The sequence below is a fragment of the Fusarium venenatum genome, assembly GCF_020744135.1.
Source record: "Fusarium venenatum strain MPI-CAGE-CH-0201 chromosome Unknown EDB82scaffold_2, whole genome shotgun sequence".
Taxonomy (NCBI): domain Eukaryota; kingdom Fungi; phylum Ascomycota; class Sordariomycetes; order Hypocreales; family Nectriaceae; genus Fusarium; species Fusarium venenatum.
The window spans coordinates 1,126,882-1,146,857 of NW_027072130.1; the positions used below are offsets into that span (position 1 = coordinate 1,126,882).

At 46.6% G+C, this 19,976-nt stretch overlaps 8 protein-coding genes and 1 non-coding gene across 9 annotated transcripts, besides 1 other annotated feature; 5 read left to right on the forward strand and 4 right to left on the reverse strand.

The window, feature by feature from the left end:
- Window positions 1-701: 701 nt before the first annotated feature.
- EDB82DRAFT_535139 (uncharacterized protein) lies at window positions 702-4,300 on the forward strand (the record flags this gene model as incomplete). Its single annotated transcript, XM_025733202.2, has 6 exons — window positions 702-1,041; window positions 1,098-2,228; window positions 2,276-2,853; window positions 2,908-3,164; window positions 3,214-3,548; window positions 3,609-4,300. 6 exons carry the CDS (start codon window positions 702-704, stop codon window positions 4,064-4,066), a joined length of 3,099 nt encoding a protein of 1,032 aa, XP_025584132.1. The 3' UTR covers window positions 4,067-4,300.
- Window positions 4,301-4,547: 247 nt separating this feature from the next.
- On the reverse strand, window positions 4,548-7,191 carry EDB82DRAFT_523096 (uncharacterized protein; the record flags this gene model as incomplete). The annotated part of the gene is made up of 4 exons (XM_065609105.1): window positions 4,548-5,135; window positions 5,193-5,310; window positions 5,364-5,796; window positions 7,131-7,191. 4 exons carry the CDS (start codon window positions 7,189-7,191, stop codon window positions 4,548-4,550), a joined length of 1,200 nt encoding a protein of 399 aa, XP_065464507.1.
- Window positions 7,192-7,932: 741 nt separating this feature from the next.
- On the forward strand, window positions 7,933-9,384 carry EDB82DRAFT_494857 (uncharacterized protein). Its single transcript, XM_025733204.2, has one exon. It carries the CDS (start codon window positions 8,096-8,098, stop codon window positions 9,290-9,292), a length of 1,197 nt encoding a protein of 398 aa, XP_025584134.1. The 5' UTR covers window positions 7,933-8,095; the 3' UTR covers window positions 9,293-9,384.
- Window positions 9,385-10,726, reverse strand: EDB82DRAFT_494858 (ceramidase). The gene is made up of 6 exons (XM_025733205.2): window positions 10,513-10,726; window positions 10,450-10,462; window positions 10,342-10,402; window positions 10,158-10,295; window positions 9,705-10,104; window positions 9,385-9,650 (listed from the first exon to the last, which is right to left on the reverse strand). The coding sequence occupies exons 1-6, from the start codon at window positions 10,551-10,553 to the stop codon at window positions 9,491-9,493; spliced, it is 813 nt and encodes a 270-aa protein (XP_025584135.2). The 5' UTR covers window positions 10,554-10,726; the 3' UTR covers window positions 9,385-9,490.
- A 1,237-nt stretch (window positions 10,727-11,963) lies between these two features.
- Window positions 11,964-12,035, forward strand: EDB82DRAFT_t77. Its single transcript has one exon. It is a non-coding gene; the product is annotated as a tRNA-Gln (tRNA).
- A 1,219-nt stretch (window positions 12,036-13,254) lies between these two features.
- On the forward strand, window positions 13,255-15,634 carry EDB82DRAFT_443428 (uncharacterized protein; the record flags this gene model as incomplete). Its single annotated transcript, XM_025733206.2, has 5 exons — window positions 13,255-13,376; window positions 13,426-13,515; window positions 13,564-13,719; window positions 13,768-13,990; window positions 14,039-15,634. The coding sequence occupies 5 exons, from the start codon at window positions 13,255-13,257 to the stop codon at window positions 15,455-15,457; spliced, it is 2,010 nt and encodes a 669-aa protein (XP_025584136.1). The 3' UTR covers window positions 15,458-15,634.
- On the reverse strand, window positions 15,621-16,787 carry EDB82DRAFT_494865 (uncharacterized protein). The gene is made up of 2 exons (XM_025733207.2): window positions 16,611-16,787; window positions 15,621-16,558 (listed from the first exon to the last, which is right to left on the reverse strand). The coding sequence occupies exons 1-2, from the start codon at window positions 16,682-16,684 to the stop codon at window positions 15,679-15,681; spliced, it is 954 nt and encodes a 317-aa protein (XP_025584137.1). The 5' UTR covers window positions 16,685-16,787; the 3' UTR covers window positions 15,621-15,678.
- Window positions 16,788-17,174: 387 nt separating this feature from the next.
- On the forward strand, window positions 17,175-18,147 carry EDB82DRAFT_523101 (uncharacterized protein; the record flags this gene model as incomplete). The annotated part of the gene is made up of 3 exons (XM_025733208.1): window positions 17,175-17,246; window positions 17,298-17,385; window positions 17,432-18,147. The coding sequence occupies 3 exons, from the start codon at window positions 17,175-17,177 to the stop codon at window positions 18,145-18,147; spliced, it is 876 nt and encodes a 291-aa protein (XP_025584138.1).
- Window positions 18,148-18,370: 223 nt separating this feature from the next.
- EDB82DRAFT_553892 (uncharacterized protein) lies at window positions 18,371-19,011 on the reverse strand (the record flags this gene model as incomplete). The annotated part of the gene is made up of 1 exon (XM_025733210.2): window positions 18,371-19,011. One exon carries the CDS (start codon window positions 19,009-19,011, stop codon window positions 18,568-18,570), a length of 444 nt encoding a protein of 147 aa, XP_025584139.1. The 3' UTR covers window positions 18,371-18,567.
- Window positions 19,012-19,238: 227 nt separating this feature from the next.
- Window positions 19,239-19,749: a sequence feature (Protein overlapping with rRNA (EDB82DRAFT_553894, KAH6991992.1) was converted to a misc_feature.).
- Between the last annotated feature and the right edge of the window lie 227 nt (window positions 19,750-19,976).

A 19,976-nucleotide genomic window follows, 5' to 3' on the forward strand; every position in this document is an offset into this window, starting at 1 on the left:
ATAACGAGGGGCAAGACTCGGTTTGTACTTAATACAAACACTGTCTAGTGCTGCGAATATTGGAGACGGAAAAGAACGAGCGTTTACTTGAAGCATGGGTTGGATATCTGCTTCTTTTTCTGATATAGCAAAGCTTTTAAAGATGTTTGAACGGTCACCAACTTCAGCTCCGCGGTCTAGAATGTGGAATTTCAGAATCAACAGTGAACCGCCGGCCCCATACTGGATTTCTATCTAATCATTCATGCACCTCTGTTCATTCACCTCTCTTTTTCAACTTCACAACTTTCCACCTCATCTTCTAGGTGCTTCTGCCAGCATTTCCTTTCTTTCATCTAACAACATCTTCTCCAAGCACTACTCGTCAACAGAACAATCTAAGGAGCATCCAAAACTATTTCGACTCCAAGGTATTTGCCTTCTCATTCCTCTCTTCTCTGGCGCACTCCATATTCTTTCTGCTTTTCTCCAGGATCATTTCCACTCCGCAAACCTTCCCTCATCTTCCTACTCCAACCACCTTCTCATTTATCTACACTTGCTCACTTCACTCTCCTTCACCTTTTCTTTCCCCGACATCATCGAACCTTTCAAAGCCTCAGTACCATTTGAGAGCCCTCGGGACATTCATCCTACTTCAAGCACTCTACTCAACAAACACTGACACCATTTACTCAGACGCCGGCGCTCAATCATTCTCGATGGAGGTTGGAGATGGCGCAGCTCCCACAGTGCCAGTGAAGCGCGAGCGATCCCCGAGTTCTGAGCGTACACCTGACGTGCCATCAGTAAAGCGCCAGGCTGATGAGACAACTGGTGTCGCCCGCGCTCCAGTGAAATTTCCTTGGAGAGAGTGTCAGGATCTGGACGACGTTAAGCGTCTCAAGATCAAGGAAAAGGCCGTCAAACAGGCGAAAGAAAATTGCAACAAGATCCGCGCTCTTCTCGAACCTGCTATTGCAACGGTCGATGCGAATCCCGACAGCACAGATGCTGTAATCATTGGCCGAAAGATCATCCAACAGTGGCTTGATCAGGATAGTAAGTATTATCAATATTCACTGATGATCTGCTCGGATGCTAATCATTCGCGAAAGACACCACTCATGAAGCGCTCAAGAAACACCAGGTTCTTGTCGGCGTCGAAGGCCCTACCGGTGCAGGCAAATCCTCATTCCTGGGATCACTGCTCAGGATTCCAGAACTTTTGCCATCGGGCCAGGAGTCAGCAGCAACAGCCGTGATTGGCAAAGTATCATGGAACAGCAACGACACCCCTGGACACGAGTTTCGCGCCGAGATCACCTTTCGCCCGAAAGAAGAGGTTCAAAACGATCTCGCATCACTCTTGCAAGAATTGAACCGATACAAAGATCTCATGGCCAACAAGTTTCGAGAGGAAGACGACGACGCTCAGGACAAGGCCGACGCTGTCATTGAGTCCAGGAACAAGATCGAGTACGAACTACCCAAGATCAAAGCTGTCTGGGGTATTGAGAAAGAACACCTGGAAAAGGCTGTGGTCAGCTGCCCTGAATATCGCAGCTACGCCGATGTAGCACTGGGCATCTTGAAGAAGAACAACCACGTCCTGAAGTTGCTGGATCAAGGTTGCGTTGAGTCGCATCAAAGCACCGCAAAGAAACTTGGCAAAATCATCAAACCATACCTGGATTCCAGCGTCATGAAGGTGGGAGATCGTGTGGAGTTTGCTCTATGGCCTCTAGTGAAGGACGTTCACATCTTCACCAAGGCAGAAATCCTCAAGTCTGGAATCACTCTTGTTGATCTACCTGGCTGTGGTGATGCAACTGCAAGTCGTTCTGAAGTGGCGCAAAAGATTTCAAGCGACTTGGACGTACGAATGATTGTCAGTCCCATCATCCGAGCGACCGATGAGAAGCAAGGACAGACACTCATGCAGAGCGGATTCGACGAAGCTCAGATGAGGATCCGTGGAAAGCTCGATGGTAACGGTTTCGGTGTAATTGTCTCGAAGATTGACGGCATCAACTTCGAGTCGTACATCGATGGTTGTGACGAGCTCTGGGGAGACGAAGAAATTGCCCAGAAACGAGAAAGACTGGCACTTTTGAAGGATCAACTTGTTGGACTCTCGCGAAAGTCTACAACCCTGAGAAACAACAAGGCTCGAGCAGAAAATGCAAAGAAATTGGCACAGAAGAATCGCAAGGCGGCACTGGACAGACAGAAACTTAAACCATCAGGTGTTTCACCCAACCCCATCAATTAACATACTAACGACATTATCTAGCGAATCCAGGTCAGGATGCGGAGCGGCTCGCGACTGCTCAGGCGGCTGTTGATAAACGTGTCCAGGCTTATGATGACGCTGACAAAGCACTCGATGAGCATCATGAAGAATCGCGAAGAGTCGAACAAGAGCAGACCTACCTCAAGGATTGGCTTAACCATCGAGCCTCCCAGACCCGGAACAAACGTGTCATGAAGCGGATGCGTGAGAATTTTGCCATCAGACAGCGCGAATTTGGTGACGAAAGCATTTCGCAAAAGTCTCAGGTTGAAGGGGAGTATGTACTCCCTATCTATCCCATCTCAACCACGGCTTTCTGGCAATTGGAAAAGGGTGACCGTCGCCTGGATGGGTTCCCTAGCCAGAGATTCACTGGTATTCCTGCTGTTGAGCAGTGGCTCCATCGAGCAACACTGAGCAAGCGGGAGAAACATCTGGATGAGATCCTGGATGGATACCAAAGCCAGTTGGCAATGATGAGGATCTACTCTCAAACAAGTGGTAAGGATGGGAACTTCAACTTCACCAGAGGTGAAGTCGAGCAGGCTGTGGCTCATACCCACTCCGTTTTTGTCGAAGTAAGTTCTTTGTTCTTTACAATAATTTGGAGTGATCTGACGCATTGTAACTAGAAACTGGGCGCAACACTCAAGGGTGCTGCTATGGAGATTGAGAAACTCGACCCTCTTGAGCACAGAACTAAGGCTGTTAATAAGTTCGTAGGGGAAGCAAAGAAGATTGCCCTTCGATGGATATACAAGTTCCCCGACGACAAGCAGAGTCCTCTCAAAATCAGTGCGAACACGTACTATGCCAACATCCGACGCTCGGGGGGTAAATTTCAAAGCCATTACACCCCAAGGGTCACCTACAACTGGATGGAAAACTTGTCAGTAGTCGCGCAGGCACTTTGAAATATTATGCTAACAGAATTCCAGGGCTGCCCCCGTTCTCAAGATCATCGGCAAAGATTGGGATTCAAAGATGAACAAGCAGCTCCCAAGAATCAGAATTCCCATGATGGGAGCATTCTCGATAATTTGGACGAAGTACCTGAATGAGCTTCAGAAGGACATCAGCGCAAAGGTACCAACCCTGGAAGACAGCTTTAAAAACATGCGACCAATCCTAGATCAATCCCAACGCGCTACCGAAACTAAAATCCGAGGCACACTCGGAAGACTGGCTCAAAAGTCGTCCGATATCACTTTCGACGCTGTTGAATACCTGTCTGAGGGAATGGAACCAGCTTTTGATGCCGCCAGACAGATCAGTAAGTCTTATAAGTCATGATTGATGTTATGAGCAAGTTAGAACTAACAATATTCTTTAGCTGGAACAGGATCTCACAAGAAGCGACAAGGTGTCATCATGGCAAAGGTGAACAAAGACGTCAGGCCAATGTGCAATGAGGTGCTCGATCGCCTCGCAAAGGGTCTTGCAGCAAGAAAGTCCGAGGTGCCAAAGGAACTGGACCTCATCGCAGAGGAGGCTATCTGCGGTGTCAAGCAGCAGATGTCGTTCCTGGTGAACAATCTTGTCGAGAACTGCCCCATCAAATCAGAAGACAGCTCGACCAAAACGGAACTCCAGAACAGCATCCGGAAATTTGTCGAAAGTTGGGAGGACGAGTGGGCTCAGGAGGGAAACTACGAGGAGCACATCCTGGACAAGGATCTCAGCATTCCCGACACCATTCCGGAGCCAGTCTATGAGGAGCCGATGGATGAGGAGCCTGCAGATGAGGAAGGCGGCATTCTTGATGACGATGATCTCAACATGGAGATGTAAGCGCTGCATCACGAAGGCGTACATGGAGAACATTTCGGAGATATGAAACGGGCCTCTATGGGAAGACCGGTTAATGGGAACACGGGAGATTTTACAAAACGGCGTACTGAACATTTGCTTTAGAATTTCCGAGAGGCGAATTAGGCCTGGAGAAGATGAGATCTGAGGAACATGATACCCCTAATTACCCCAGTTAGCACAGCACACACAGATACATACCAAATTGAAATTGACACACCTCACTAGAATAATTGTTCCCACTACTCGTAAGGTTTATGATTCATCGATGAGGAACTTGATAGATATCGATTCAAGTTATATAAGAACTTCATCAGGTGGTATCTAGTATTGGCCATACATGTTAACCAAGAAAGCATATCCAAGCTATTTTAACACATTTTGAATCCCAGTATAAATAAGATTACCGAAAGATGTTGCATGAATAGATTATACATTATGGTTTCTAAAGTAAGATCAAGTACTAACTGAGATTACTCAAGGGGATCTCAGTGTCTACCCTCTTGTATCCCAGTCTCCTGGCTCTGTATCTCCTGACTCCTCGCTTGATCCCAAGTACCAAAGACGCAATGACTCCTATCAGCACCGCCAGAAAGATCCAAACTCTCCATCCTCGGAGACAGCATGGATACAGAGTCATGAATGCTCCAACAACGTACTGTATCAACTTCTTCGGCTCAGGATCATCAGGGAAGAGTCCTTTCCTAACAAGCCCTTTCCAAATGGGGCCTTGTGGACCAGCGACGTATCGCTTGAGGCCAAAGTAAGGAACCTTTCTCTGATTGGGGTGATTCTCTGGGTACTCTTCATCGCCCCATATGCCGGTGAAGTAGAAGAATGAGGTATAGTTTGTCGTCGGAGGTGAGGTTGATCCGGGAGGCGACAGGTGTGTGAGTTTGAACGTTGTGGGATCCATGTGATAGAAGTACGCCGACAAGACGGGGTCCCAGAGTTTTCCGGCATCGCACCAGTCGTAGAGAGCTTTGTCGTGGACGTGGTCACCTGAAGATGCATAATTGGCGTGTGAACCCCAGGCACTAAACACGAGAGGCTACAGAAAGTGTCAGTCCCATGATGAGGTCCTCATCGTTGTACACAGTTGACGTACCCGATCATTCCTGAGTGACAGTCCTTCTTCATTCCAATTGTACGCTGCACCACTCGAATGTTGGCTGTAGTAAATCCCAGTGGGCTTTCCGTCGCGGAACCGAACAAGGTTATGTTCCCTAGAGACCATCAGTCAAACTTTGTTGTTCAGAAATGGATCACCAAGACTCACCAGTCGCCAACATGATCGCCGTAATGCATTCCATCGGCCATACCCCCAGCCAAACTATCCAAAGGAGGTAGCACCTGTGTGATATTTGCGCCTTGGTCGTATGAGTAAAAGTAGAAGAAATAAGCATCAACATCGCGTTGACTCCGTTCGACGAGTAGGACAATGCACGGCGTGGAGTTGGCTATCCTACCGGTGTGATCGGGGGCTTCTCCGAGAAGCCATGATGGTAGTGCTGTAACATTGTCGTTGGAAGTGAGTGCGACAACTTGATCGCCATGGACAGGGATGTCGTTCAGGATAGCCAAGTTATCTAGATCAAGTTCTGGAAGATCTGGGATGGGCTTGCGATCGATCATAGGCGTTGTATGGCGGATATGAGTGAGAATGTCAGCGGGTAGAAATGGGTCATCTGAATGAAGATAAACAAGCGGTGCTGTTTGCCAGTTGTTAGAATTATGTTGGAAATAGGTTAAGGATTTAGTTAATACCATGGCGTGCTATGTATTCTGGCACTGTCAGAGCAGTGTCATTTAGAATTGAAGATCTTGCGGCCTGGACTGGCGCAGGTTTGGATGAAACAAAAGGGAAGTAAACCTGAACCGCTAAAAATATGAAAACCAGACCTCGCATAGACCTGGAGGAACAGGTTAGGTGGTTCATTGTCTTGGCTGCATATGCGAACTGATGGTCTCAAAACGAAAAGTACAACAAAACCACCCAAAACCACGACGAGGGACTGAGTAGAAGACGACGAGAAAGAAAACATGTCAAGGGAAGAGAAGAAAGAAAACAAACAAACAAAATGGCTGTCCAGAAAATCGATCTCTTAGTTTCAAGCCCACCGCAGCCTGATTTTACTTTGCCCCTTTGATACATACACACACAAAGTGAACCACTCAGCATGGATAATCCCAGTGGTGACATTCAGGAGGGGGTGGGAAGCGCTTACTGCTTGTCCTGAGTGAAGATTCCCGAGAGGGCTGACATTATACTGTATAGACTGTGTTACACAAATCATGCATCGAGATGACACGGTAAAACAAGACAGCTTGAGACTTTCAGCCGTTCCGCCCCCGATAAGGGTGAAATGTCCGAAACAGTTATCGTCCATGACAGAAGCTGTCAGTCTCAAATCGGAGACAAAGACTACTCACACCAATCACCAGTTGCAGATACAGAAGGTTATAATAGGCTGTATGAAGTATGGTTACCGTACTTGGACTTGTGATCAGCTCCAGGGGTACCTTGTCTTGGCGGGGGGCCTCAAAAGTCACGCCTTCGATGGAACAAGTGTCACAACGTTTTTGTCATTGTTAGGTCGACTATCAATAAAAAAGAGGTTAGGCCTTCAACTAGTTGCATATAAATATTCCCCTAAAGATATGTGGAGGGATCTATGCAGCAGGGGACAACTAAAAGCATCTACTTGAAATTCTGTACCACCTCGAAACTGAAGCTATTGATTCTCTTATGCAGGGGGTTCATTATCAACGTCGAGTTCGAGGACAGTACCAGTGGCTTTACACACTGTTTATTGCTGACTTGGAGACTCAGTCACACTTATCTATCTACTGTCTACCCAACCTTGGGATGGGAACCCCCAAAAGCAAGGGCATCTCCAAGAGAAAGCAGGGGCACAGTTTTATCTTGATTGGCGAGTCTTATATGCATGAAGAGTAAAGGAGAAGTCGTAATCGGAAGGATTGTTGGAAAATGCCTCATCCTTTCAAGTGACTAAAGAGAGATGGATGGGTACGTATTACATACCTGTAAAGATGTCATGGAGCTCATCCTCCAGGAAGTCTTGGCAGAGACAGTCCATAAACATGGAAACGTACTGACCGGCCTATCGAAGTGAATTGACTCTCAAGTTAGTGTAACAAACGTCTTCTTTGCGAAAATCACACGCTAATCATTATCATGATTACTCCATATCTCTGGCCAATTACCCCGATCAGTTGGAATGCGTGGAACGCCATATGAGACATGAGGCTCAATGGTTAGTTGAGTGAGGTCTTGTTTGTACTGTGATGTACTGTGATACCTTCTGACATTTCCAAATGCCTCATCTCGATGGACCCAGCCTATCACCCGGAGGACTGCCACTCTATCTTGGCATTTTGATTTCTTTTTTCCAACCACCAATCCTCAATTCCCTCGTTTGTTGTGGCGGCATCATCATAGCCAGATATCAGGACCGTGATGCATGAATGGTCATTTACATATACCATAATTCGTGAGTTACATCGATGACAAATTGCCGCGCGCCTCGATCCAACTCTTGTGAAGGTACGGCAATGACAAGAAGAAGAAGGCTTTTGAATCTGTAAAGTCTCATTCCTCCATTTGGGTGTACCTCTCCTGGTCGTAAGCCACCAGGCCTGCCCTACATCGATCAAATAGGCTGCTGAAGATGCTGGAACTTGGAGCCCTCCTATATACTTCAGCTACAACCAGTAATCAAGAGGTTTTTGCTAGGCCTGCCCAATTTAGTGTATGTGTGACACAACTGTTTGGTATATTTTGTTGGCTGCTTACCTGCAGATGAACCAACCCTCAGAATACGTAGAAAAGAATACTGTTGAAGTACTCGATCAGGCTGTATGATAATAGATAATAAGAATCATTTCGACGCACATACTCTGTTCTATCAAAAAAATAATCAATCCTGTCTTTATCTCATTTGAACAATCGCAAAGCTTCCATACCTCGCTTACAATCCAGTCGTTACTATGCCTCGTTTGACTCAACATATTCTTCTACTTTCTGCCGTTCTTCTTATCCTCCATGCCAGTTCCGCAAAGGCTGACATGCAACCTTTCCATCTGTTTTATACAGAATGGGGCTTCATTTTCGAGCGCATCATTCACGACAATTGCTCAGCAGAGTACGAAATTTACACTGACGGCAAGATGCCGAGATCGAAATGGCACGAAACATCTCGCTGGCTCGGGTCTGGTTCTAGCTCGGCCAACGTCGTACCTCTTGCGGATTGTATCATCAACTACTCTCCTGAATACATGAAAGCTGGTATGGCGGCTGCAAACGTCGTCTTGGGCTTGACGCCAGCTATTCTAAGCTCTCTTGGATCTAGTGTCGATGAGACGTCGACACTGTTCATATGTGGAAGACGTCCATTTCTTGCACTATGTATTTGCCTCGGTTCCCCTGGCGTTCCACCCCTGCGTCTTTTTGAGCATCGTCAGTTGTCCCAACCACTAGAGAGACGTCAGGGTCGTCTGAGACTCGAACTTTACTCTTTCGGCACAGAAGCACTCATCTTGATCGTTGAGTATCTCATCGTTTTTACCAGCATCGCAAACGTTGCCCAGTTGGGTTACGAAATGGGCTCAAGAGTCGTATTAGTATTCGCACCGCATCTATCCTACCTTATCCTGCTTTGGCTCTTCATCGGCTCTAGCGCGCACATCTTTGCGGCAGTGTCACTTAGCCTTAGGGTAAGGATCGAGCATGAAGAATATGAAGACGACGGTGCTTTTTCTGGGCTCCAATCATGGATAATCCCATGGTGGAAGAGAGGCACCACAAAGATATTTTTTCTACCAGAGACACTCTTCTACAGTTTCTTTGTCGGATTTGTCTCGCTACTTATCGCTGCACATATCATATTCGGCACACTTGTCTTTTCTAGCGTCCTGTTCATCTCGGTTCGAGATTGTATGCCCCTTATCGGACGACTCATGGCTTCGGTCATTGTTTGCAGAGTCGTGCTGATGTACGAGATCGCCAAGATTCGTCATCTCTGCTGGGCAGAAGATCCGCCGTTGTTGAGGTACGAGGATCCAGAGGATAAGGTGGATGATGTGAGAGAACGGGGTTACGCGATTACCGACGGGCGACGTGATGGTTTTTCCTTGGTTCCCAAATTACGTCGGCTGGCGACGTTCAGCTCTGGAAATGAACTATAAAGTTCTAGAAATAGAGTTAATGAAGGAGAATAGGTGGTGGTGGAGAATAGTAATGATTGGCATGGTCATGTTTCGCGACGGGGGGAATTACAATAAAGGTTAACATTCTATTCATAGTATAGTCTACAGAGTAAATTACTGAAGTTCGTACACTGTAAATCACGAGATAGTATTATGTCGGCCTTGCTCACACCCAGACTATACTGGCTTCGCAGGTGCAGAGCTGGCCATGAGTCGGGCTACCAATGGTACGGGCCAAGCCAGTCTGGAAGTAGGGTTCTCGACTTTTTCATTGGAAGTGATAGCGTCAACGACAACAACGGCGATGTAGCCTCCAATGGCTGTAAAGAAGTGCCACCTAAATTCGTATCAGTCAGCACTGTTGTGTCTAAGACGGTCAACTTGAACATACCATCCATGCAGTTCAAATAAGAATGCAAAAGGTAGACCGACAGTGTGTCGAATATCTGTCAAGTAGCGGCAGGCCCAGTCGTCAATCAACCAGACTACATAACCAAAGACGAAAAAGCTTATGCCAGCAATCGAGATATTTCGCAGATCGCGCTTCGTGTCGAGATCAAGGGTTCGTTGGGAGATGATCTGAAGACAGCGACGGGCTATTATCAAGACACCAAAGCCGAAGGAAACAGCATGTAGGAGGAATTCATCGAGGACAATATGCGTGACCATGACAGTCGTAAAGAGTGTTGAAAGGACCAACCCTACTACTTTTGTGCGTTGGGGACTGGTATTGTAGGACAGTAATCGATAGAGGAGGGGTGTTGTCAGGAGATGCATTGATAGTTCGTCAACTGGTAAACAAGATGATCAGAGAGGCACTGAGGAAATGGAATGGGAGTCGTACACATCTGGGTGTGGTACTTAAGTGTCATGTGGTACCCTCCAGAACAAATCCCAACGCCCATCAACCCGCCATATAGAATAAGGCGCGAAGCCGTGGGGAACTTGTTGTAGCTGATAAGTCCATAGATTCCATAGACAACTAAAAGAGGTTAGATGTTATACGTGGTGAATTGGACACAACTCACTGTAGGAAAGACTACTGAGTGTGTTGATAAACTCTGCAATGTAGCGGGTGACGATGTAATCCTATTTGAGTTATTAGAGTGCTGATTCGGGGATCCGGAGAATAATACCTCTTCACAAAAGCTAAAGTCGACAATTAGTGCGGTAAAAGATAAGCATAAAACAGGACTTACTTGAGATACGAGGTCTGAGGACCCCAGACTGATTCCACCATGGCTAGTGACTAGCTCCACTGGCATAAAGTTGACGACAGGGGATTACGCGATGTTTTTAGCGCCAGAGGTTATTGTCAAAGGAGTAACTTCTTTTGCTCAAAGACTCGAGAAGGACAATGGGACATAAAGCGGTATGAAGTGGCAGAATGAATCAGACAGTTGTCCTGAGTTGTACGTACAATATCAGGCTGTCTTTGTGACAGGTAGAATGAACACGTTAAGCGCTGTGGCACACCTTGTGTAACCATCACAAACCCTTGTCTTTAAAAGTCACACAGTGTACAAAGGCGTTGTCTCATTCAGTCAATCGGCAAATAGAAGCTTGGTTGGCATCGACGAACTGAGAGAGACTGTGATGACCATTGCCGAGGTTGAGTACGTTAATAAAAGACTTATCTAACAGGCTGAAAATAAACATGGGGTTCACCAAGCCACCAATGTATCAACGCAATCAGCTCCAGTGCGTTTTTTAGGAGTATAGATGCTTTATCCTTCGATGAGCTGGGCCACATTTTAAGCATGTCCAGTACCCGTAGTGCTATTTCTCATTCTTAAGAGACGAAGTTAATGGGTCATATTACACTACTTGAGCCAGTTCGTCGCCAATTTAGTCTTGTACCCTGATTGTCTTTCATGCTACTGACTCAAATTGCTAGTCCTCGCCGTTATAACATCCGTCCTGCAGATTGCCCAAACAATGATATTGAAGTTGAGATATAAACACACATTATTCAATGTCTAAAGCAAACACGTCGTCGTCTTTGAAATGCATTTATCTCATCGGTTAGGTATGTTGCAAGGTTCAAGGATCTGAGTCATCAACACAGACAAAATCGGGGTTAAAGCTGACATTGACTAGATAATTTGATGACAAGAAGAAAACCCTTACAGAGGAATTTTCTTGATCTATATACCCAATTTCCTTCAATTCACACATAGATGCCTTATCTAGGCTTCTCTTGCTTGTCCGTCTCTTTGTCCGTCTGTTGGACAATCCTGTTTGTTGTTTGCTGTGGCTTTGTCACAAGGTAGAGGGACTACCCTACAGCCAATGATACGAATGATGACATCGTCTTGATTGGTGGACTATTATTTTTTAAATTGACGTAATTGGCTGTAAAACTCAGCCCGATACCCGCTTCTTTAACTTGATTGGCTAAAAGATCTGGCTCGGTACCATACCCGTTTCTTTAGCCGAGGTATCGTGGACCTCGAATTTTCAATGATATTCCACACCACAACATTCTATTAAGTAAAAACAATCATCTCGTAGCCACAGCATTCAGCTAGTAGTTGGTTTCGGTGGCTATCTTATCGACATGTGACATGACTATCGCATTCTACTAAACAGTCTTATCCAATATCAATTGGGATAAAGATCATGATTATCACTGAAATATCCCAATTACGGTTTCGTGGTCTAACGGTTATGACTGCGGATTCTGATTCCGCCAGCGAGGGTTCGACTCCCTCCGAGACCTGTTTTTCTGATGAGTTTTTATAATAGTTTAGGATGTTTTTTTGTATCGTGGACTATCTGTGGATGGGATAGCTAGTTGAAATGCATTATAAACCCGCCCTTATCTTGGTAATATAGAGTGGAGGCTATTGCAATATCAGCAGGTAAATCCAAGAGATAAGAAACATATCTTCTACTAGAGGCATCTATATTTGGAAAGATCTTCATTTTGTGTTGTGTAAATTAAGTCAGTAATGGAGCTCGGAAAATATTGCTTGTGATTGGCGAGATGCAAGGCAAGCTTTGTGATACTCAGCCCCCAAGTCATCAACATGCGTCTCTGGCAGAGCTCTACATGTTTAACCTTATTTTTGGGGGCTTAGACCATGCCGGCATTAAAGTCTCCGAAAGCTACATAGTCTATTATCTTGAATTCGTCCGTCTGGATAACTCAACGGTAAGCAATCCCCGCATTCCTTGCTTCGACTCTCGCCTTGGCATGCCTCACCGTTAAGCCTCTGCCAATAATATGTCACAATTAGGATAAAGCTATAACTTGGGTTCTGCTCTGGTAGGTCATTGGCTTTGATTGGGGTACACGGTGTTCGACATAGCTCCAATGGACCATCATTCACCCGTTGTATATTTCAAGATATCACAAGAACACTGCGATACTATGTCTACCATGCAGACTCAATGAATCTCAGGAGGACAAGAGAGACTTGAGATTAATGCTCAACGTGATTCAAGTTATGATTCTGTGCCTATAGCGGGCTGAGTGGACGAGTGTCTCAGCTTACAACGTAAGCCTCAGAAAGTACTTCCGCAATGACGATCTGCAAAGCTGAGTTAGTTTCTCTTGGCACGTCAGCATTCTGACTATGGCTTGGCCTGGAGATATCCGCGGACCTCCATTATGCCTATTCTACCGTATATTCGTCCCTGACGATATGTGGTCGAGTAAATTAAAGTGACGTGGTTCTGGGGCTGTGAAAAGCCAAGATGTGAATAGTTTCGGAAACGATGGACTCTGTATAGCTGAGTGTTAGACTTGCTGACTGTAGAAAGAAAGCTTGGGCTTGGTAGATGAAGTATGCAGAGCGTAGAGATGACTTTGAAGTCGATCATGATGACTTTCAATGGTATATAAGAGTCCAGCTGTCTTCAGTTTGAAAGAGAAAATCATCACACAGAACAATCACTGGACAACAACAACCTTTCGCTACTCTTTCTTTCCCATCATGATTCTTCATCGTATCAAATTTGCCCTTGCGGCTGCTTTAGCTGTTGGTTCTACCTCAGCGACCAAAGACATCTACGACTATGTCATTGTTGGAAGCGGTCCCGGTGGTGGTTCTCTTGCGTGAGTACTTAACTCACTGAAAGTCATACAGAGACTAACAAGTTCAAAGCGCCAATCTCGCAAAAGAGGGACACTCGGTCTTTCTAATCGAAGCTGGAGGTGATAATTCTACCAGTCTTCTCCAATCCTTCCCATTGCTGTACGTGCACAATATCCATTTGATGAAATCTTACTAACACTTTTTTAGTGCTAGGACTGCTGCAGAGACTCCAGGTCACTCCTGGCAGTTCTTTGTCCAGCACTACGAAGACTTTGAAGCAGCCCGTCGTGATCCCAAATACACTTACATCCAGACCAACGGGTCCTACTATGTTGGTCTTGATCCCCCAGAAGGAGCCAAGCCGTAAGCAAAATCACTCTGATAGTAAATTGGAAGCTAACTGTGATACAGTGCCGGCTTGTACTATCCTCGTGGTTCTACACTCGGAGGTAGTGCTCAGGTCAACGCTATGAATTTTGTCTGGTCCCCTGACAATGAATGGGATTACATTGCAAACCTCACCGGCGATGAAACTTGGGGACACGAGCATATGCGACGACACTTGATGAACCTAGAGAACTGCACCTACGTCCCTGAAGGCACTCCTGGACATGGCTTCGACGGCTATCTTGTGGTAAGTAATACTGCTCCGCCGTTTGTCACTATACTCACATATCCATAGAACGATCAGAGCAACGCCACTATTCAAATCGGAGAACCCAATGTCGCAAACATGTTCCAGCAGATGTTCAAACAGACTGAAGATATCGATGTCGAATCCACTGACGAGATGAGAGAGCTTTTTCGCCGGGACCTTAACGGCGCGGATCCTGACCGCTACAAGGATAGTTCTCTATACAGCACCCCCTCAGCAATCGATCCTACCACTGGTGCTAGAAGTGGTGCTGGTATTTACATCAACGAGGTCATTGACGCAGGACATCCTTTGACAGTCAGCTTCCACTCCCTTGCCACCAAAGTCCTTCTCAAACAATCCCGCCACGGCGAGAAGCCCAAGGCCTTTGGTGTCGAGTACATGGTCGGCGAAGGTCTTTACTCTGCCGATGGTCGCTACGATCCTGAGCAGACCGGTGAGACAAAGAAAGTCTTTGCTAAGCACGAAGTTATTGTTTCTGGTGGTGCTTTCAACACTCCTCAGATCCTCATGCTCAGTGGTATTGGTCCACGAGAGGAATTAGAGGCTTGGGATATTCCTGTTGTTGTCGATCTTCCCGCTGTCGGCTCCAATCTTCACGACAACTATGAAGTCCCTGTTCAGATGCAGGCTGAGCAGGACTGGTACACGCCTGTTGAGAACTCCCCTTGCACTGGTACATACGATGATGAAGACCCTTGTTTCGTGGAATGGCGAGACAATGCTGCTGGACCCTACGCAGCTCGCGACAGTGGCTACGGTGCTCTATGGAAGACTAGCCAGAGTTGGGATGAAGACTCTGACCTCATGTTCTTGAGTGGTATCGGTTTGGCCGGTCTCACCGGTTTCTACCCCGGTTACTCCAGAGGCGAACTCTCCAGCGTCGACCCCGCATTCTGGATGCACGCCGTTGTCAAGATGCAAACCAGCAACAGCGCCGGAACCGTCCGTCTTAACTCATCCGACCCTCGTATCAGGCCAAACATCAACTTCAACTACTTCTCCGAGTCTGCTGAGCGCGATCTCGACGCTATTGCTGAGGGTATTGCTATGCTTCGACGCGCTTTTGACGCGACTGGTATTCCCTACAAGCAGTTGAGTCCGGACCCTGAGAATGAAAGACAGGAGATCAAGGACACAGCCTTCAGTCATCACGCCTCTTCGACTTGTACTATTGGACCTGACGATGGTGATTCTTGTGTTGACTCGAGGTTCCGTGTTCGTGGTGTTGATAAGTTGAGAGTTGTTGATGCTTCGGTTTTCCCACGAAGTCCTGGCGCTATGCCCAATGGACCTACTTGGACCATCTCTCGCAAGGCTTTTGAGACTCTTTTGGAGGACAACCATAAGAAGGACAGTTACGAGAAGGACAGCCAGAAGAAGTACGGCGACAAGAAGTACAGTGGGAATGAGGATGGCGAGAAGGGGGACAGCGATAAGGAATGAGGCTCGTGAGTGGATATCATAGTACTCTATGGGTTGTTTTCTTGACTGGTTGGTAGAGACGGGGACACGTTGCAAACACTCTGGGTCTTGGTGAAGACATAATTTGGTATAGGTTTGAAATTGATAGACATCGGACAGTTCCTTCTATAGATTAAATATTACTCCGCTCCTTTACAAATGAAATCCCTCACTCTATAAACAGACAAACAATCAAAGGTAGCTCACTGAACCCAGCCTTCCTTTCCCATAGTCTCTTTCGTCCAAACATCAAGCTTCTTAGCAAGCTCCTCATCCTTAGCCGCACTGCTCGCCCACCAAGGCTCACCAAATCGATGATAGATGTCAATGTACTGTCCACTCTGCTCAGGCTTCATCTCCTGGCCGGCGGCACAGTAAAGGCTGTTCCATGATCCCTTATCAGCAGTCCAGAGCATTCTGAAACATCGTAGAGCAGCAACAAGATTCAGCATGCCCTTTTCTTGAGGGTCGACTGTTGTAGCGAGGTTTGTCTCGACGAGGCCGGGGTGAACAGATGTGACCCAGATCTCACCATCTTTGTTCCCAGAGCCAGGGCCGTACTTGTTGTGCAGGCTTTTTGAGTGAAGAACATTGGCAAGCTTACTTTGGCCGTAGCGCTCCCATACACCTTGATCCTTAAGAGTCAAGTCATCAAAATTGATGCCAGTCTTGGGTGCGCCCAGGTGCCCTGAAGAAGTGAGGTTGACAATTCTCACACTACCAGGAGGTAGTGTCTTGGAGGTCTTTTGCATAAGAGGAATCAAATGCTCGGTAAAGACCCAGTGTGACAGATAGTTTGTTTGCCATTGGGCTTCGTGGCCATCTTTTGTCATATTAAAGGGTGTAGCCATGATACCGGCGTTGTTGACTAGACCATGGAGAGATGTTTCAAGAGTAAGGAAGTGCTTGGCAGCTGCGACGACGCTGGAGAGATCCATGAGATCCATTTGTAAGAGGTCGATGCTGGCTGATGGATGTGTCTTTTTGATTTCTGCGATGGCTGTGTTACCCTTCTCGAGGGAGCGGCAGCACATGTAGACGTGGGCACCATGAGCTGCGAGGTGCAAGACTGTGTAATAGCCCCTGTTGAAAGGTTAGTGATCTGTTTGAAATAGGATACAAAATGAGTCCTCACATTCCAGCGTTGCCGCCAGTGACGATAAAGACCTTTCCGTTAAGGCTGGGTAGGTTATCGGGATGGAAAGACATGTTGATAAGATGAGAAGAGTGATTCAATTGATGTTGTTAGATAGATAGAATTGAGGTATTGAGAGATGATTGTGTTGAAATGTTCAAGTAAAGTGTTTGTTGTGTCTGGTTTGATGAGTAGAATGATTCGAGAAAAGCGACGGCAAAGGGCATCTTTATATCTACATTTCTCAACCTTTTGATGCCATTCTATCCTGCCCATTCTTCAATTGTGAGCATCTTGCATACGATCCTTCTCATCCATGTCAGTGAGCAACTTGCATATCGCGTTATCCCCAAATCGGTAAATGAATAACCCTTGTCGAGTGAGCAGCCTGCATGACACTAAGCCTGGTGCAGTTGGTTGCTATATCCGCAACCAATAGAGTTACTCTACAGTTTGCGCCTCATGCGATCCTTCGGTTGATAACTCTGACTCTGTGAGTGAGCAGAGTGCATACCAGAACATCTCCCCTCTTTCATCATCTGCCTCATAATTAACTTTGGCAAAATGGCTGTTCACGCGTCGAAAGCCGCTACCATGTCATGTATAGAGCTCACTCCGATGCCACAATTGGCCGAGGTTCGTGTCACTAGATTAGTCCGGGGTTAATGTCTTACTCACCGGAAATAGGCGATAAGCAAACAAGACGATTGGACTGGAACCAAGAATGCTGCAGCACGAAGACGGGCACAGACGAGGCTTAATATGAGAGCATACAGTGAGTAACTAATCGGTTTGGGAAGTTGTAGCTAATGATAGTACAGGAAAACGCAAAGCCCAGGAAAAAAAGAACCAATCATCGATTGTCAAGCAAGAGACAACAATCGATCTATGGGATATCAAACAAGAATTCATGTCAAGCGTCTCATCATCCAACGCCAAACAACTATACAACTCCAAATACCCCTTGATGCCGTACAAAACACAAAACAATCAGTCCAACATCATCTTCCCTCTCAGTCCAGACCATCTCATAACACTCCTTCAATACAATGCCCTCCGCGCTCTAGCCGTCAACCGCAGCTTGATATCTGGAATTCTTTATACTCCTCTCGAATGCGACCAAGAGATTACCCATGTAGTTCCATATCCTTCAAACCCAGAGTTTGTTCCCGCTGCTCTTCTTCCAACACTTCTTCAACAGACGGTACCACATGGGGACTGGATTGATATGTTTCCATCGCCGGAAGGAAGAGACAACTTGATTCGAGCCATGGGTACCTTTGATGAGGATGACCTATGGGCGGATTGTATCGGGGGGTTGTATGAAGGGTATCCCGATGATGAAATGGAGAAACGAGGTATGATTGCTTGGTCGCCGCCATGGGATATTTCGGGATGGGAGATGTCGCAAGGATTTGTTGAAAAATGGGGTTGGTTGTTCAAAGGTGTGTCTGGACCTATGGAGGCGACGAATAGATGGCGAGTTGAAAGGGGTGAGGAGCCGATTGTTGAGAGATTTGCTGAATTGCAGCTGTAGATGATGACTTGTCGATACACTGTCGATCTTTGAAGAAAGTGCGCTGATAGTTTGGTGTGATGTTCAAGAAATGTCTTCTCCCCAAAGTCCAGTCAAGTAGCCGAAACCACTCGGTCAAACTCTGTTGCAACGTGGTTGGTTAGCAAGAAGATGATAACAATTTCAATCGGAGACTTGTAGATCATGCCTCCCTTATAAAAGCCACATTATTGGATGGGCTTGAAGGTAATAAAGCTGCAATTGCAAAAGTTTGACTGCATCTTCCGACCAAGAAAGTTGATCAGTAGCCACAAATGGTGCCAAGGTGTGTCCATCATTGCTCATACCCTCCATTTCTGTGAAGAAGCCTGCCTGACGTTGCTGAACTATAGTTGACTCCACTACCCAACGTATCCTCTTTTTATCCGAGCTCCGTAAAGCTTAATAGATGACTTTTTCAGATTCGTGGTCACGCTTGCAAGGATTATAGGAGGGCTCATCACAAGTCCAGTGGTGGAGGGGAAGGTATAAAGCATCCCGATGGTAATTAAACCACATCCGTGGACCTCTCTTCCCTGGACTTCTTGTGTACGCAAAGGTGACCTTGTAGCCGTAGTTTCCCAATTCCTCCCTAGATTCTTTACACGTGTACAAAAGTGCAGGTATTTGTGTAATACTGCGAATGAGGTAGTCACCCAAATGATCCCAGCGCACCCAGGTGAAGCGGCCTTGTGGCTTAGACTCCCAGCATTGCGCCAGCCATTCGTCGTAAGAAACCTTTACCAGTCCAAGACTTACGGTGCGGGGTGGTTTAGCGAAAATATAAATCTTGATGCGTATCTGTGGAGGGAGCTTTCCAAAGAAGGTGAATGCTTGGCAAGCCATGTTGGGATTCGGAAGCCTGACGTTCAGTGTGTGGTAAGAAAGAAAATCAAACGGCATCCAAGGTCGGGTACTGCCTGCTTATATAGTCTTGTTTAAGTTACTGATCAAAACTATAAACCAATGGGCCTCGACTAATTGGTCGGGGCCCTCGAGAAGAAGAACTTTCTTTGACTTCACACCAAACTCTGAATGAGAGAGTTTGGGGCGAAGTCAAGGAAAGGGACTCCTTACCCAGGGCCCCGATCAATTTGCCGAAGCCACTTGGCCAAACTCTGATGTGATGTTGTTGGCAGCAAAACTAGTGATTTCGACCGAGATAGAGATAGTAATGGCGAGTGAAACGGCAACAGCTCAAAGTTGAAATCTGGCTTTCGGGTCCGAGTTGCAATTTGTAGAGGATGATTCTGATCCGGTGCCTTTCGAGTGTTCTGGAATGGGACATTATAGAGGGTGAGAGCCCCGTCTGGTTGGATGCCAAATTTCTGTAAGTCTCCTTTAACAAGAGGTTCGTCTGGTGTGTGCAAAGGTCTTGCGACCGAGAAGCAACAGGGGGTTGCATGACGGCTAAGCAGTTTGGGCGCGTCGCGAGGCCATCGCCTAGATGTCGTCTTCGTATGCGAGTGTTCGGGTGTAAAGTCCCTACGCGTAATGAAAGTGAACGCAGGTGAGAGCTTCGGCGCATCATCAACGATGTTGATGTTCTCGGATGGAGTTGAGTAAGAGTATGCGGGGCCGGGCCTGAAAGAAGGTGAAATGAGTGTCGGCAGGTGTAGGTGAGCAGGTCAATATTCTAGCACCTGGATGTGGGTTTTGCGCGGTAACGCAACTAAACGCCGAGACGAGGGCGGGAGCCCAAACAAAGTTCTCTTCCCTTCTCATCAGTCTCTCACCCTGAAATAGGTTTGCCCGGAATTACGTCTTAAGATCGTGGGCTTTCGAAACATTGTGTCTCATAGCCCTTGCAA